Source organism: Sceloporus occidentalis, unplaced genomic scaffold (genome assembly GCF_023333645.1).
Source record: "Sceloporus occidentalis isolate IW3139 unplaced genomic scaffold, rSceOcc1.0.p SCAF_175, whole genome shotgun sequence".
Taxonomy (NCBI): Eukaryota; Metazoa; Chordata; class Lepidosauria; order Squamata; family Phrynosomatidae; genus Sceloporus; species Sceloporus occidentalis.
Window position 1 is genome coordinate 653,357 of NW_028317155.1, and position 17,075 is coordinate 670,431.

Below are 17,075 nucleotides of genomic sequence, written 5' to 3' on the forward strand. Positions count from 1 at the left end.
ACTCCGCGTCAATAATTCATTTTAAAAAGCAATAAAATAAATGGATCAGTAAATGGTATGTTATTCATTTTGTGTAAGCAGAGGAGTTCATGGCACATTAAGTATGAAGAAGCGCTCCCGATACCTCACATTCAGTCCGACTAAATACAGCTGCATTTTCCCTTTAGTAGAATGACACCACCAGCAAAAAAATAAAAAATAAAATATGGGATGTTCACTAATGCCAAGGTTAGCATTCACTAAACCCCAAGGGATGCTCACAGAGAACATACAATTTTTTGTTAATGCAACAAAAAAAAAGGCCACATTCTGCAAATTCACACACTCAGTTTCTCGCAAGTTGTGAACTGCAAAATCCAGCTATACATTTCCTCCCCTGATCTTCACGATCCAAAAGACTCGAAGCAGTAAATAATCCTCCAGATTATCCCATGTTAAAATATCTGGTACTAGAAACACATTAAAAAACCATCATTTAACCACAGCATGCCGAGGCCACAGTAACATGCAAGATACAATCACCCAACCATTTGTATGTACCAGAACAACAATTAAGACTTCAGCTAAAGAAGAATATGAGACTGAGGGCTATTTACAAAGACAGGCGATCACTAAACCTATAGTTTTCCAGGTGAGTTCAACAACTTTACAGCATACCATAACGACAAACCCGAGTGAAAGAACACTCTACATTATCTAAGCTTAACACACCGCGTTCTAACTCCCCTGCAAACTCCCAGTTTATGGGAAAACATGGTTTAACCCTTAAAGTTGCAATTCAGTGTTAAAATCCTGCAATGGTCCTGCTAGCTGGGCCATCCCTTTGGTTCCTATGTGATAAGACCACTTTCATACTTAGCACCAGGATCACGAACGGACATAAAGAACAAGCCTCCCAGCTGACGTGGAGTATGACTGCCCTAACCACAGGGTCTGTTCACTAAAGTGAGAGTTGTGCTTTCCACCCCAAGACTTTACTATACATTATCACTGAGCTTCTGCTTCAGGAACAGCTCAACTGGCCCTGTATAATGTATAGTTAAATTAGATTTCTTCAATCTCCTCACCCATTGAGCTATACATTATGCAGGGAGCAGCCCTTGTGTGGGATAAACATGCCCGTGTTGGCCCTTCATAATTGACAGTGAAGGCAGGGAGTTGAAACCACAACTCTCCCGATAGATATTAAAACCATATTATACAGGTGGCATCACAGACTACTATTTATGAACACAATCATTCATGTCCAAATTGTAGCAAAATCAAATATTTTGAACACCAAAAAACAAACAAACATAAACATAGTAGCAGTTTATGTGATCTGCATACTGGATCTACAATATCTTTTCACTGAATGGCTCTGTGGATAAATTAGTTGTAATATGTAAACATGCAACCAACATAACACATTAATAATTCTACTTCACAATTACATCTTTCCATAAATAAGACCTGAGATGAAACTGCTGACACTCTATGCAGACATACGGTACCTGCAGCTTAATGCTTAGAAAACCTCAATCAGAAGTAGGAGCAACACCTTTTTTCAAGATTCCATTTATCATTCCTTCCAATATCTACTTTTATAATCAGTGACCCGTTTTAAAAAGACAAAGACTGCAACCAAGACAACAATCACAATTGGACAGGCAGCATAAGTAAGAGATAATTCTGCAAAGAATGTAGGATCATACAACACAAAAGAGAAATTGTTTCACTGATTCCGTCTGAACCCTAAACAAGTAAGCACATCTTTAGAATAGATTTTGAACACGAGAGATCCGGTGATGAAAAAAACATGGAAGAACAAGGACAGAGAAAAGGTATGCTGGTAAGATAGTGCTTAGTTGATGGAAAAATATATCCTCCGGGACAGACAAATAAGTAGAGCCTGCAGACGGCAGATATCACTTAGGAAGCGGTGGGAGAGGAGGTGGTGGTTCAGCAGGAAGTGGCGGTGGTGGTCTGGGCTTTTCCGTGCTGCTGGGCCTAGCCCTACGGTACTCTCCATACTGATTCAAATACTGAGGAGGCAGCATGGGTTGCACTCCCTGTGCACTAAGCAGTGAATGTAACATGTTTACCGTGTCCTGGTAATCAATTGTTTTCGGGGCACCGTGGCCATTGGAACCGGATGACTCCCTGTCTGCTTTTCCATGATTTGCTCGCGGCCTGTGAGTAGCATGTGCCAAAGGGGAGTCTTGTGCAGGAGCTCTGGTAGTTCTGCTCACTTTGTGAGAAGGAGGTTCATGTACAGTGACATCCTCTGATGGAGGCCTTTTTCGAGAAGGGACAGATGTTTTATGAGAGGAACCCCCCAGAGCTGCAGAAGACTTCTTACTGCTTGTGCTGGTTGATGGCTCCTGATGGTTCTGCCGGACAGATTGGTTGTTGTGGTGGTGATGGTGGTGATGAGATGATGAAGAGCTACTCCGATGTTTGTCTCGGCTCTTGCCGCTCACACTTTCCTCATTTGGCACTTTAATACGAATCTTTCCATCCTCTGTTTTTTCTCGGCTGGACAAAGGAAGACGCACCTTCAAGCTTGTTGATTTCTCTGGTCGATCTTGACTTACCTCATGCAAAGGAATCTTCAGGATGATAGGGGAGGTGTGGGTCTCCTTCTCTCGGTCCCTTTGTTGCTGTATTAATAAGTTCTGAGCAGCACAGGCATACTGTTCCTTCAGACTGGCTCCCATGTGCTCCAGCTGCCGCTTTTGTGCTGCCAACTCCTCTGCATGCTTTGCTCTGTACTCTTTCAGTGAAACTTTTGCTAGGGGAGTTGGTTTGGTGTTGGATAATTGGGATGCTGAGTGCTCACTAGTCCTGTGCTGCTCCCGCTGATTATGTAGTGGGATAGTCCACTGTCCTGACATCCCAGCATCCAGTTTGGTTGCTGAGAACGGCTGTGAATCAGAAAAAGGTGATGTGTTCATGGCACCACTGCGAGATATCATCTTGAGAATGGTCTGTTCAGAGATACTTTCATCATCACTCTCTTTTGACTTCTTGGCTGCCTGACTGATCTGTGAATAAAAAGAAGATCACTGTTGGCAATGTCCAAAGAAACAATGTTCTTCCACGTTTCACTTGTAGTTATAAGCCTCCCTCACTTCGGAGAGAAGGGGAGCAGCAGCACTCTCCGCCCAAGGCTTTATTTAACTTATTGTTAGTACGGTATTACATATACAACTTTTTGGGGGAATTCCCCTACTTCAGTTGCATAGCCTGCTAGGCCTATAAACATGAGCCATGAATACTAAAAACTTGTTATTTTTGGTTTGCACCCTACCACTAACTATCATATTGATAAAGCAAATATATTAATATAAAAGGAAAACCTTAAAACACATCACCTGAGTAATTTTAGTGAATGAAAGCAAGTGGTTTTGCGGTAATAAAGCAACAAATCCTTAAGAAACTGCAGTTTTGATGACATATTTACAGTGACTAACACTCTCCTGACAACTGACTCCCAGTATATGACATTCTTTTGTCATTCATTAAGTGTTTTATTCTCTCCCTGTACCTCACTATATAGTTCCTTGTCAGAGATGCTATCTCAGTGAGCATTAACCATGTACAACACTCCAATACTGAGAGAAAGAATTGTTTATTGTATCTTATGGCTTACCCTCCAATTTCGGATGCGCTTCAGACGGTTAGGGGTTTTTTCCAGAATCTGAAGAAACTCATCAGTCAGTTCTGCAAAACAAAATAAAGTAAAACATAATGTCATCATCACAGCTTTTAACTTAACTAAATGTTATTAAAACATTTAACAGTGCATTTCAAACCAGAATTGGTGCATCTTACGTAGTCTTCGGTCTATAGAACTTAATTACTGACTTACAAGCTTCTGCATGTACATGAGGGACCAAGAGCTCTTTTGGACGGCAGCTGGTGTACACCTGCAATGTTTAAATGCCCGTTCATATATTCAGACTTTCTCTTTCCATGACTGTCAATGCTGACTTCGCAGGAAACACAGAATCTTAATAGTAGAGACCCTGTTGGGATCTCTGATGACCACCTTGCTGTCTGAGCACACATAATGCAGGGCTACACAGTGTGATTAGCTAGATTGTGATTAAATAAAAACAAAAAAAAAATATTTGGAACCCCGGTGATATCACCATTAGGCCCCCGGGAGTACTGTTTGTTTGTTGTTTTTTGTTTTTACAGAAGAGTGGTGTATAAAGACCCCATAGAAAAAAAGTTTAAATAGTTAAAGAATAAAATTGAAAAAGAAAGTAAGTGTGGTATACTAATGTAGCATGTAAAGGAGCCTAGTGGTACATTAGTACATATTTCTGTAGAAAATAAATAATATAATATATTTAAGTTGAAGGCTATACTAATGAAAAAGCCTATACGTCCTCAAAAAACATATCTTGTGTAAGTTCACAAATTACTAAAAAGTAAAATGTTTCATTAATTAGGGAAAGAAAATAGAGTATATATAAACAATTCAACATGAGTAGGAATCCCCTACAATAAATTTAGACTCCACTTAACCAAATGTTTCACAGCCTAGGAGATGAGGTTACAGACACTCATATACTAACCATCCAATAGTTTCAATGTGACTGTTACATCCACATATTCCCACCATGGTTTTCCATCAGTTGATACAGGGATCTCCCAGTTAGACCACTTACAGGCTAGATGAATGCAGACACATGCAACCACTGGAGGGGTGTATTGAAGGCTGAAAGTTGTTAAATGCAGGCTGTGTGAAGTAAGAATAAGGGTTAGCAGCGGCTTCATCCTATATATGCCTATATGAGGGGAATGGTTAGGGTACTAACCTATTTGTTGCCATGAAGTAGGAGGTCTGGGCTAAGTCCTTGCTTGCTGAAAAGAAAAAAAATGGGATTACACAAACATGGCAATATATTTTTGAAATATTATTAGGCGATACCTCATTATACAGTAGATAAATAATTTATTTGATGGAGAAATAACACTTGAGTTTAAATTACAATAAGAATGTGTACATATTAGAATAATAACAAAACACAAGGCTGAATAAGCCTTTGTGATTTCCTGCAATGATGTAGCTTGTTCTGATGTTCTCTTCAGGTGAGAGTGACAGCTGAACATGCTGATGTATTAATAGTAAAAAACACGTTAGGAAGCAGCAAAGTCTGATGTACAAAACTGAAGTATCCTGTCACATACAAACACAACAGGCTGAAAAAACGTAATATTGAAGACCATGCTGTAAGCCAAATATAACGTAGTAAAAGAACAAAAAACAAAAACAAGAAAGAGCTGAACATATTCAGTGGAGTGCCTCAGTACAGACCACTAAATGGCTATTAGTAGCATTACATACCAACCATTATTAGCATATTTGTTAAGTAGCAGGGTTTTTTTATACATCAGATCTCGATACAAGACACAACTCTCGATATAAACTGTAAGTAATGCCAAGTGTGTATTTCTACTGTTCAGTGAAACTATAGAAATAAAAAATGGGTCTGTAATAAACAACAGGTCTGTGTGTAGACATTTTACCTCTGACTAGCTGTGTGCACTTCACCACATGAGTGTGAGGGTGGTCTATGGTAATCTCAAAGCCTGAAATAAAAGATGGAATTAATGATCACAGAATGCTACACATACATGTCCTATAAAACCAAAATTTACTATTATGGAAAAAATATAATTGAAATACATTGATTTTAAGTAGCTGTGAAGTAAATAATGGTAATAGGAGGAGATCCTCCTAAATCCTAAATCACACAAGCAGAACCTCTCCATTCCTTTCCTATATTCTAGCATAGAGTCAAGCAACATTTATTTATTCCCAAATATGAATGTTACTCGTTTCACCTAATGTCATATCGTATGATAATCTGTTCAGATTGACATTACCGTCAGTCTACCCTTTTAGGAACTCTCTGTTCTCCAAAAGAGTATGCCTGGGGGTAAGGCATTGACACAGAGCTAATACATTTGGGAATCAAAAGATCATACTTGGCAGCACAATATAATTATAAATGCCAGTGGTAGCCGTATCGTTCATCAACAGTGAAATCTAACTTTGCAGACTCTTTCTCCAGGTCAGTCTTGCTCTACAGCTGTGGACAAGGTTTTGTTAAGGATTTTCAAGGTTCCACATATCCTGCCGCTCTGGAAGACTTACCCAGGGTCTGCAGTATAATGCTCTCTAGAATGACCAGGTCTTGGGCTTGTTGCAGGTATGCCTATTGTTGAGAGGACAGGCACATTACTTACTGTGAAGAACTCTGTACAAAGTCCTAATACAACCAGAGCCTATGCACAAGGCCACCAACTGGTCAAGGTTCTGCAAAGCTTGTTAGCTATGTATATGTGGTATTTTATTGCTACTCAAGTAGATTGACTGTAATATCCACTTCTGCAAAAAGCTGGTATAGCAATTTCTATGGGAGGACCCTGATACCACTAAGCACAGAACCAAATCCAGTCAGTTAACTTGTGGAGGTTCTGCTCAAGCCAGAGGGGTAGCAGTCTTCTGTGCGAAAAAAATATCAAAACATTCCAAGTCATTCAAAATGTAAGGAACTGATTTCATATACACAGCATGACTTACACGGTTATTAGAATCCTGCAGCCTAATTAGCACCTAAAATCTGCACCTAATAGGATCAAAACAGCTTTGGCTTTGGAGACATTAGTAGGTATGTAGAACTTGGCAGCTGAGTGGCACCTAGACAACATTTTCATGCATCACTGGCTTTAGTAAACTGTAATCTTCTGAACTACAAATAGACAGCCAAAATAAACTAATTTATTAGTTTACAATCCTAACCTACAGAAATTTTCAGACAAATTCAATTTAAATTGTATGATACTGAAGGTGAAAGTCAAGCGTCTGTGTTTCAAATTATACCTAAGGGAGTTTATACATGATATTATGAATCAGTTTGTTAGATGGAAATTAAATCTTTACAATACCCTCATAATGATTTTCCAAAAACAAAAAAAAGAATTGAATGAGCCCCTCTGCTGGCACCTACCTCACTCCGGGTGTCAGGAGCTGCATCCTGCGGGTTCAGACAGGCATGGGCTACCTTGATTACATGCTCCAGCTTCCGAGGCTGTTCCTCTACTTTAGCTGCCAAGAAGAGTGCAGCCGGTGCAACAGACTGAGGGGGACATAAAACATAAGACTAAGCACTTCCAAGGGACAGATTATAAAAAATTATAGTTGATGGAATACAGTTGTACAGTAATGCTGTAAAGTAGGCATGCGTGTACAAGTAGACCTGTTAATAGTTTATTTTAATCATTTAACAAAATTTAAAGTGAGTGAACAGAAGACAAATCTGAATCAAATCAATTTTTGGTGTGTCAAAATGAATGACTTAATCGAGTGTATACATAAATTATGAGAGGTATTACTGTGTCCACAAGTAAAAATGAAACATGTCCTGTAAACATGGTTGATATGACAACCCTAAAATGAGCACAGTGCATGTTCTTACTTACGTTACAAGGGAATCGAGTGAAGGATTGGACCATGTAGAAGCGATGCATATAAACAATAGATGTGTTAATGGTCAACTGAGATCTGCAGTACTGAAGTTAAGGAGAAAGAAACAATCCAAAACTCTGCAGTCTTTAAAACACTGCAGTGCTTTCAGTAGAGAAGACACAAATCCATCTTGCAGGACAGCAATACATTAATGCAGCATTGAAGTACACATAAACCTGAACGTGCCAAATTAAAGCTTTCTGTACCCATATGCCCTCAGCTGCTATTGAATGCATTATGTTTATAGCAACAGTAACAAGAAATGAGTTTGTTATCCAAGTAAATGACAAGCAACATCGAAACAAATATTAACGTACATATATAATATAGATGACAAATTGCAACACATTGACAAATCACTGATGTTCTTTATCTCTTTCCCAATATAAAACATATAAATAGAAGCATCTAACCAGCCATAACTTTTTACAATTCTAGCAATGTTGAATTTGCAGCCCCTTTTTTATTATAAAAGTATCTTACATGTACATATATCAGTGAAAAAATAATAAGCATGTTAAGCAATGGCATTGTGAAAATATCAGGGTTTTTAAAAAAATGTATCTGGTGCTCGGAGTTAACATTTGTCTTATCACCATAGGTAATCCCTCTCACTGGGCTAACATATTTATAGACGTCCGGTCAAATAAGCTTTTGGGACCCCAGCGGCCTCTTCTACAAATGTAATGAAAGAATAGAATCCCATCTAAATAAGAGGCCTCTGCGGTCCTTAAAACTTATGTAACTGTATAACTATATTGTCTAAATAAAAGGCATTACCTTGGACTAAAAACGTTACTTTTTTGCACTGACACACTACATATATATATATATTATTTTTTTTTACCACTATAGCAACCAATGGAATCCTCCTGTATGGATCATTTCATTAGTTGCTATGGCGATAAGACTACAGTTCAAACTTCGTACCAGAATCACTTTTACATACAACTCCTGTGTGATTTCACAGCGCTCAGCTTATAATTAACAAATGTATTTTATTGCTATTTTTATGAATTTCCAAAGATTTGTCGTTTTTTGATGAATATAGCGCCATCATATTCTGCAGCGCTGTACAATAGGTAGCAATAAATGTTTTTAAAACATTAAATGCTAGAATATTCTCTCTACATATACTATTTAATACTACAGTATGTACTGAGTTACATTCCACATCCTATTGATCAATCTGTGTATTTGGAAGCGGAACAAACCATTCCTTCAAACACAGAGCACACAAAATAATAGTTCTAGATTTATTGATTTAAATATTATTTATCAACAGACACCATGCACTAGTGTGCCACTTTTATTAGGGCAAGATACATTTATTCTGTGTGCCTTGTACTCTGAACCAGATAATGTTACAGCATATAGTTATTATTGCGTTGAAAACAAGGCCTACGAAAACGTTTAACTTCTTTACATTAGGTCTTTTCTAGCGAGCGTGTTGCCTTTAAAATCTCCTCACGACCGCTCCCTAACTCCGAAATAAATAACAACTGGTAATGTTCGCAGCACGGGTGTGAGTACGGGGATCACGTAACATGGGCGCGCAGCTAGCGGACTATAAGGAAAGCACACACAGGAAAGAGACATTTGGTGATATTATATTTTTTTCTGTGGGCCGTGGGGTGTCCAACGCCAGCTCATACTAATTATTAACTAGCAAGACGCCCCAAACAGTAATGCTTTGGGCCTTAACCGCGGTTATTTCCTCCCTCGAATCGCACATACAGCCCAGTCCGAGGCCTGCTCAGACCGGGGCTGAGGGCTGGGGAAGGATACACGTTGAGCCGTTGGCCCATATCTTGCAGGAGGTTGGCTGCCTGCTGCCGGTACAAGAGCTCTTTGTCCGCGTCCAGGCCAGCGCGGCGGGAAGGGCTACGATCTAGCTGCTCCCGGGTAAAGTACCAGCGGCTCGATGGCGCCATGACTGAACACACAGGGGCGCGCTCGTACGAAAAAACGCAATGACGTCTGACGTGCTCACGTAGGAAAGCGCGTGCAGGGTTTTTAGAATGCTGGGAGCGGGAGATGTTGTAGGGGAAGTTACGTCACATACTGCGCTAAGTGACGCGTTACACGGTGGCTGTAGGGACCACGTTTAATTAAAAACGAGTGGACAATTATGGGACCAAAATTAGTCAGTAGCGAACCAAAAAGTTTTTAAGCAACCCCATCCGTGTACAGTGTTAACCGCCTTCTCTCAATGAGGATATTATTTTAGAATTACCACAGTTACCCCTAAACGTCTGCATCTTTCGAGTGGGGACCGAATCTCAGATTATGCCTGAAGGAAGCGAGCATTTGGTCACCGTGTTGTGTTTTGAGAATTATTCTGTTACTTCTGATCAATAAAGGAAGCTGTGCAAGTAGAGGAGGAACAAAAACGTCAATTTGCATAAAATGTAACCCTTTCTGTCTCCCCCTGGAGGCCAGATAAGGTTTTGCAGCTGTGTGTTAAAATTTAGGCGACATCATCAATTAAGGCTATTAAGCGCATGCCGCATGCTTACAAGCTGATCTAACTGCTGCCAACATCTTGGCCAGTGGGAGCTACACACAGCTGCTGACTCCATGCACTGACCCCTTGCAGACACTGAATTTATTGACTGGCCGACCAGCAGCATTCTCTTTTCCTTGGTGCACTCCACCTGGTGGACTTAAGAGTGGTATATCGAGTCATAGTCATGTGACTATGTGGTAAAGGAAGGGTTAAAGTATCTTGCTTTTCCATTAACATATCTAAACATCTTAAAAGTGACAGATCCTCACCTAAAGTTTTTTTTAGAAACCATGTTTTATTGTTAGAGCAACCAAGCAGAGTAGCTTCAAAATGCACCAGACAGAGGGGGGAAGATTTATGGCACCCAGGACGGGTGCCATAAATCTTCCCCCCTCTCTCAAAATAACTTCAGAGGGTGTGCTTCTTCTGCAACGTACAAACTTTAAAAATATTGTGGATTATCTTGGGCCTGTAAAGTTTTCTGCAAGGAAACAAATGCGTTCTTGCTAACTGTTCCAATGTTGTCAGGAACGTCCGGATTTTTGAGGCACTATCCAGCGTGTGTTCCGGCTTATGCTTCTCTCTTAAGTGAGCCATGGAAACTCAGTAAAGCTTGTCAGAGGGCCACCGCTGCTGAACAGATCCAAGGAGAATAGGGCAGAAGGAGGAAAACAGATGAAGAAGTAGCAAGCAAAAAAAATAGAGCTGCAGGAAAGCCAAGCTTACTAATCATTATGTGATAAGCATACCTGGGAACTCTCCGGGTTTGACCCGGAGATTGCCGGGTGAGTGCTGCTCCTCTGGTTCAAGACCCAAATCCTCCGGGTCGCGGGAGCGGGGTCTTGACACACCCCACTCCCCACCCATTTTTTCCTTTAAATGGGGGGTGTTTCCCACTGCCATCAGCGGGACTGCCCGCCGATGTCAGGGTGCAGGCCTGGTTGTGTCCCGCGAGGGAAGGCTCCGTGTAGCTGGAGCCCAGAAGTTCCCAGGTATGGTGATAAGTAACAAAAATAGTTAAAAAAGTAATACAATTTAACAAGTAAAAAAGACCCCAGTGATGACACCATGGTACCGTAAGATGAACAATCCAGCTGCAAGACAATGTAGAAAAAAATCCAGAAAGTGTCCATTTTTATGATCAAATCCCCAAATTCTGGTGGTAGAGTTAGTGCAAGGAAAGTGTTAAAATACCATAATTAGAAATACCCTGTTTGTGTCTAGTTGTCAAAAATATATCAGGGTAAATTGAATTGGCCAGCTTCAAAGATGTACCAAATAGGACATGGCGCAGGATGACCAAATGTTAAAATTACAAAAAATTGAATGGAAAGGGTCCAAAATACCAGCATTTGAAATACCTTGGGGTGTCTAGTTTTCAGAAATATATGGTTTGATGGAGTAAATTAAACTGACCGGCTTCAAAGATGGCCCAAATAGCACATGGGGCAGAATTATCTGACTAGGCAAAAAAATAGTACTGAAATAGCAAACCGCTAATTGTACTTATTGCCCTATAAAGTGCAAAAAAATCCATAAAAACATTGGGCATTTCTAAACTCAAGACAAATAGTAGGATCTATTTAACAGTTTTTTTTAATCTTTTGTAGATGAGTAAAAGAATTTTCAAATAAAAGTGAGAAAAATATATTTTTAAAAAATGTTCACCATATTTTATTATTTCAAAAAAATGGTATCTGAAGAAAGCCCTTCTTGTTCTGGAAAAAAAACAATATATAACTTTTGTGGGATCAGTAAATGAGAAGAAAAGAGGCGACACACTGTTTTTAATGGGTAAGTGGGCGGGAAGCGGGGCGCGCCGTAACACCACTCCCGTGATTTACGAGGTATGACCATATTTACAAAGAGGGGTTGCACTCATACATTTAGCAAAGCTAAGCCCAGGACCTCATAACAGCTCCCAGACCTCTGTTGCCCGGGTTACTACACTGGAGAAGTCAGGGCCCAGTTATGGCACATGGACTGAGAAGGAGGAGGAGGAGATTTTGTACCCTGACTAAGGAGCTGGTGGCCTGATGGAAAGCTTCATCCGAATAGGTTTTATTTTATGTAACCGTCAGAAAGTCATTACCCTCCACCAGCTCCTCTTCGCATGCACTCCCACCCAGCCACCGCGCAGCGCAGTCTTACGTCATGGATAGAGACCCGCCCACTAGTACAACGTGTAGACGCGTTGCGTATCATAGACGCTTCTAACGAACCATCGCCATGGCAACGGATCTCCTACTGGCTGCTTATGGAAAGTTTCATCTTCACAACAGTAACCGTCGAGCTCTGTCAAAACGCTTCTCTCATGGCGTTTTTCGGGATCACCCTTCTTGGCTACCAAGATCCTTTTCGAGCTGCACGGATTAAGGAGATCTACCGGAATGGCGACACCGGGGGTAATTGATAACACTTTCATCACCAGTCACCACCGGCAAATACCACCCTACTGTCAAGTGAATTAGATGTACAACGCTGCTGATCCATGTGATCTATCTCTAGCAGTGATCTCACTGCCGGTTCGTTTACTCCAGTTATTGATTATACCGGCAGATCCTCATTACTGATCTGTGTGTCTCCACTTGCACCGTGGCATACGTTTTATACACAGTAATGTTCCTCACATTTCCCAATAACTCTTAACTATCTCGATGTATCTGAAAATCCTAATTTATTATAAAACTGATGGATTATTTTGCTCTGGATAGTCTGTGATTGAGCTTTAGGGTTCTGGATGATTAACTTTTGTACTTTAGGAGAAGGCGAATCTGACCCAGCAAAGTTTCCTGCGCTTGTTTCCTCATCTCCCTATGTCAGCCATGGACGGTATCGGGAGACCGTGACGCGACAACAGGCGCTGAGGAGTAAGTGGATTGTTTGGGGATCTGGAGACAGAGAGTTGGCGGTGTAATTGCCAAACGATTGTTCATTTAGGGCGCCTTCTCTCACATCCAGGGTATCATCTGAATAAAAAAAAAAACATCCCATCACATTTAGTTTAAAGAGTACAGGTTTTTTGTGCTTAATTTTCACATCGCTACGTGTCATAATCCTATACATCATCACCAAACTCATCGGGTGCCGTGTGTAACATACTGAGAACATTGATCTAAATCTGAACTTATCACCATGGAAACCAATGGGCTGTTTCCACTCATTGCTCCACATTTAGCACTTTACATCAGAATTGCTATTTGTATATATTCTTCTTCTTCCATTGTTGCGGACAATCTACTTATTTTAGAGGTCTGTCTGTACCTAGGGCTATCCGAATACAATGTAAGGATTGAGGATATGTCCAGAATAAAAATTTGCAGTTCTCTTTTCGGTTAACTTATTTAACTCTAAAATGCCCCACTAGTGTCACGCTGTAGTGTCCCAACTTAGCATCATCACCAATAAGAATGCATATAAAAGTACTTTGTAACAACATTAATATGTGTTCTTTAACCTGTTAAAATAGTAAATAAATCCCCCTCCGTGGTCCTGTTGAAGCAGCCAATCCGTGCTAGAAACATCAGCAGGAGAGCTTTCTGTGCGATGTGCACGGGGTTCTTGTGAGACCCCCAGAACTCTCGCTGAGACAGCACTGGAGGTGACTGGCAGCCAGTAGATCACGAGGACGCAGGCGGCAGGGGATATGTTCAAACGTTTGGGGGTAGGGAAAGAGGCAAATATCTATGGGGGGAATCTGCAGAATACTTGCATGCATTTGCAAGGGGGCACCATAAAAGGTTAATAGGACACTCGACTATTATATTCATTGAAATGCGTATGATGGCTAAAGTGTTCCTCCAGTATCACCTCCAATGTCCTGGAAATCCCTTCGTTTGTCAGCACTGTTGTATAACATAATGGTGTATAAAAAAGATCTAGATGATGATTTCATACATTGGGGTTTTTTTATTTTATTTTAACATTTCAGCTCCCAAGCAGACTCAGCAAATGCCCCTCACTACAAACCAGCAATATGGTTGGTGGCTGCCACAGGATCCCAAAGTCAAAACCGAAAGTGTTCATCCCTGGATTCAAGCCCCCCGACACCCCATGAGCAACAGTCCTCTCACCAGGTGAGTGCGATTTATATTGCGATGAAATGGACCAATGATTAATCACTGAAGTCTCTCCTTACCATTTCCCCCCAATATTGGTTAATTTAATCTAATATTAAATGTATTAATGTTTATTAATTAATGGAACTCTAATACATTTTAATGAGCTTTAGATTTCTTTCTTTCTTTTACTGACCCGGATATGGTTGTCTGTGTTGTTGCTGCACAGCTCTCAGTGTAATGCAGTCTATTAAGTGAAATCACAGGAAAACTCTGTATCGTATTATATTCTGTGTTTCTTTAGCGTATTTGAGTGTCACTGCCTTTCCTGCTTGCTTCATACGTGTTCTCTATATCACTATGAGACTACTTGATGGACAACGCCAGTACTCTCATACCGGCTAGGTTGTCTGTGTCACGTTTGCTAACACCAAAAGCACTCACCGCAGGAAATCAACAGGAACTCAGGATGATCCCAACAGTGAGGAAGCTGCAGTGATAGCTGAAAATGGTGGATACTGAGCTGAAGCAGCGAGGTGCAGAAGTAGCAGATATGGGAGCAGCCCAGGATCAGATATACGATGCCGGACGTCAGACAAGCCAGGGGTCAGAAACACGATACGGATAGTCAGCCAAGCCAGAGGTCAGAAACACGATGCGGATAGTCAGCCAAGCCAGGGGTCGGATACACGATGCGGATAGTCAGCCAAGCCAGGGGTCGGATACACGATGCGGATAGTCAGCCAAGCCAGGGTCAGGTACACGATGCAGATAGTCAGCCAAGCCAGGGTTCGGTAACGATGGTCACAGGCAGAGGTACAAAATCAGCAGGCAAGTGGGTAGTCAGGAAATCCAATGGTCAACCAAATAGCAACAAAGCAAACTCAAACTCAAAACGGAGGAAAGACCACAACAGGGTGCCTGTGGACAGATCTGCAGGGTTTTTAAATCTGGCGCCACAGAAAGCCACGCCCCCAACAGAGCGTCAGGGGCGTGCCCTGAGACGTCCCTCTGACTCACGGCTCCAGCCGTGAGAATTGGCTGCGCCCCCAGTGGAGACCGGCGAACCGGTAAGTAAACCTCTCTGGGGATTCCTTAGGCAGCGAGCAGTTTTCATTCTGATCGCTGCCGAATCCCCAGATCTGCCTTCCCGCTTCCTGCACCGGCGATCGGGTTGCAAATCGCCAGTGCAGGGAGATCGGGAACTCCGGACCCCACCGCACTTACGTGCCGACGTTCGCCCGCCGGAGACGGAGCCCGAGCTCTCCAGCTCGGGTCTTCGTGACCCGCGAGCAGATCGTCGTCCACAAGGACCCGGGACCGCGACAGTCTGAGCCTCCGGGTTAAAGTCAGTGATCTCCATCTGCTAACCTTTTCTCTATATGGTTGAGGGTTTATGTAAGAAAAAGTTCCAACTATGTTTTTAATTTATCATGTCCTCCAGAAAATACTATAGAAATGCAACACTAAACACAAAGCTACAGAAAATGGACTCAACACATTTCACTAGTGTTTATTGAAGTGAGCGCAGACACTGCACTCCTGTGAATATTTTAGATAGACTGTAAAGTCTGAAACCATTTTAAACACATGGGAGTAGAGGCTGTGGATGAAGCATTACCTGCTTACCCCATAAATAATTAGTCCCATGTAATTCTTTTTTGTTGTCGCTGACAGAACAGTGTCCTCAGTGCCTGTGGATTTTTATGTCCCAAGTGCATTTTACATTTACCAACTTTAAACTGCAGCTGCCACTGTCTCAACCACTGTTCTAATTGCTTGGTTTAAAGGAACATTCCTGTAGATTCTTTTCACAGGATTGTTTCTTCAACTGAAGTCTTGTAACCCTCCCTAGTTTCCCCAATGACCATGGACATATGTGCAGCCTTGTCCACATGCTTCATAAACCTGGAGGTTTGCCTGCCAGAAGATTCATATTTGTTTGGCTTTAAACTGGCCAACTCAGATCCAGAAGAGCTGGTGACATGGAGTTATATACTATGTGACCAAATGTATGTGGCGTTTAGGCTTTTCAACCACACACATTGCTAACAGGTGTGTGACATCCAGCTCATAGGCAGCCATCTCCATACACAAACATTGGCAGCAGAATGGGTGGTACTGAAGAACTCAGTGATTTTAAACGTTGCAATCTCATAGGATGCCACAATTGAAATCTAAGTGAAATATTTGCCCTGCTTGATCTGCCCTGGTCTACTGTAAGTACTATTATTGTGAAGTAGAATCGTCTAGGGATAGCAGCAGCTCAGCCACAAAACAGTAGACCATGCACACTCACTGAGTGGGGCTGCTGAGTGATGAAGCACGCGGAGAGGAAACATTGCCTGTCCTGCAGCATCATTCACTACAGAGTGACTGTCTCTGAAAGCAACATCAGCACAAGCACTCTATGACGGGAGCTTCATGAAATGTGTTTCTATGGACAAGCGGTGCCCAAGTCAAAAATCACTAGGCACAATGGCAAGCATCAGCTGGACTGGTGTAAAGCACATCGCCACTGCACTCTGGAGTGGTGGAAACGTGTTCTCTGTAGTGATGAATCATGCTTCACTATCTGGAAGTAAGTACAATGGACGAATCTGGGCTTGACCAATGCCAGGACATAGTGCCTCCTGTAAAGTTTGGAGGTGGAGGGATAATCGTGTAGTTAAGTGTAATGTTAATTCTACAGCATATAAAGACTTTTTAAACCATCGCATGCTTCCCCCAGCGCACAAAGCAAGGTCCATAAAGACATATTTGATGTGAAAGAACTTGACTGGGCCGCACAGAACCCCGACCTAAACCCAATTGGAACAGATATTGCGAGCCAGGCCTTCTCGTCCAACATCAGTGCCTGACCCCACAAATGCTCATTAGAAATACAACTGTGTATGAACCCAAATGTACCCAAGTATCTATTCTGTCAATCCCCAATGTAAAACCCATGAAAACAGTGATTGACATATGTAATCCAAAT

At 41.5% G+C, this 17,075-nt stretch overlaps 1 protein-coding gene across 1 annotated transcript; it reads right to left on the reverse strand.

Annotated features, from left to right (window-relative positions):
- Positions 1–1,907: 1,907 nt before the first annotated feature.
- LOC149279018 (cyclin-T1-like) lies at positions 1,908–15,277 on the reverse strand. Its single transcript, XM_089501488.1, has 10 exons — positions 15,242–15,277; positions 9,317–9,447; positions 7,483–7,564; positions 7,011–7,139; positions 6,155–6,215; positions 5,524–5,586; positions 4,812–4,857; positions 4,569–4,732; positions 3,635–3,705; positions 1,908–3,026 (listed from the first exon to the last, which is right to left on the reverse strand). The coding sequence occupies exons 2-10, from the start codon at positions 9,334–9,336 to the stop codon at positions 1,908–1,910; spliced, it is 1,755 nt and encodes a 584-aa protein (XP_089357614.1). The 5' UTR covers positions 9,337–9,447; positions 15,242–15,277.
- Between the last annotated feature and the right edge of the window lie 1,798 nt (positions 15,278–17,075).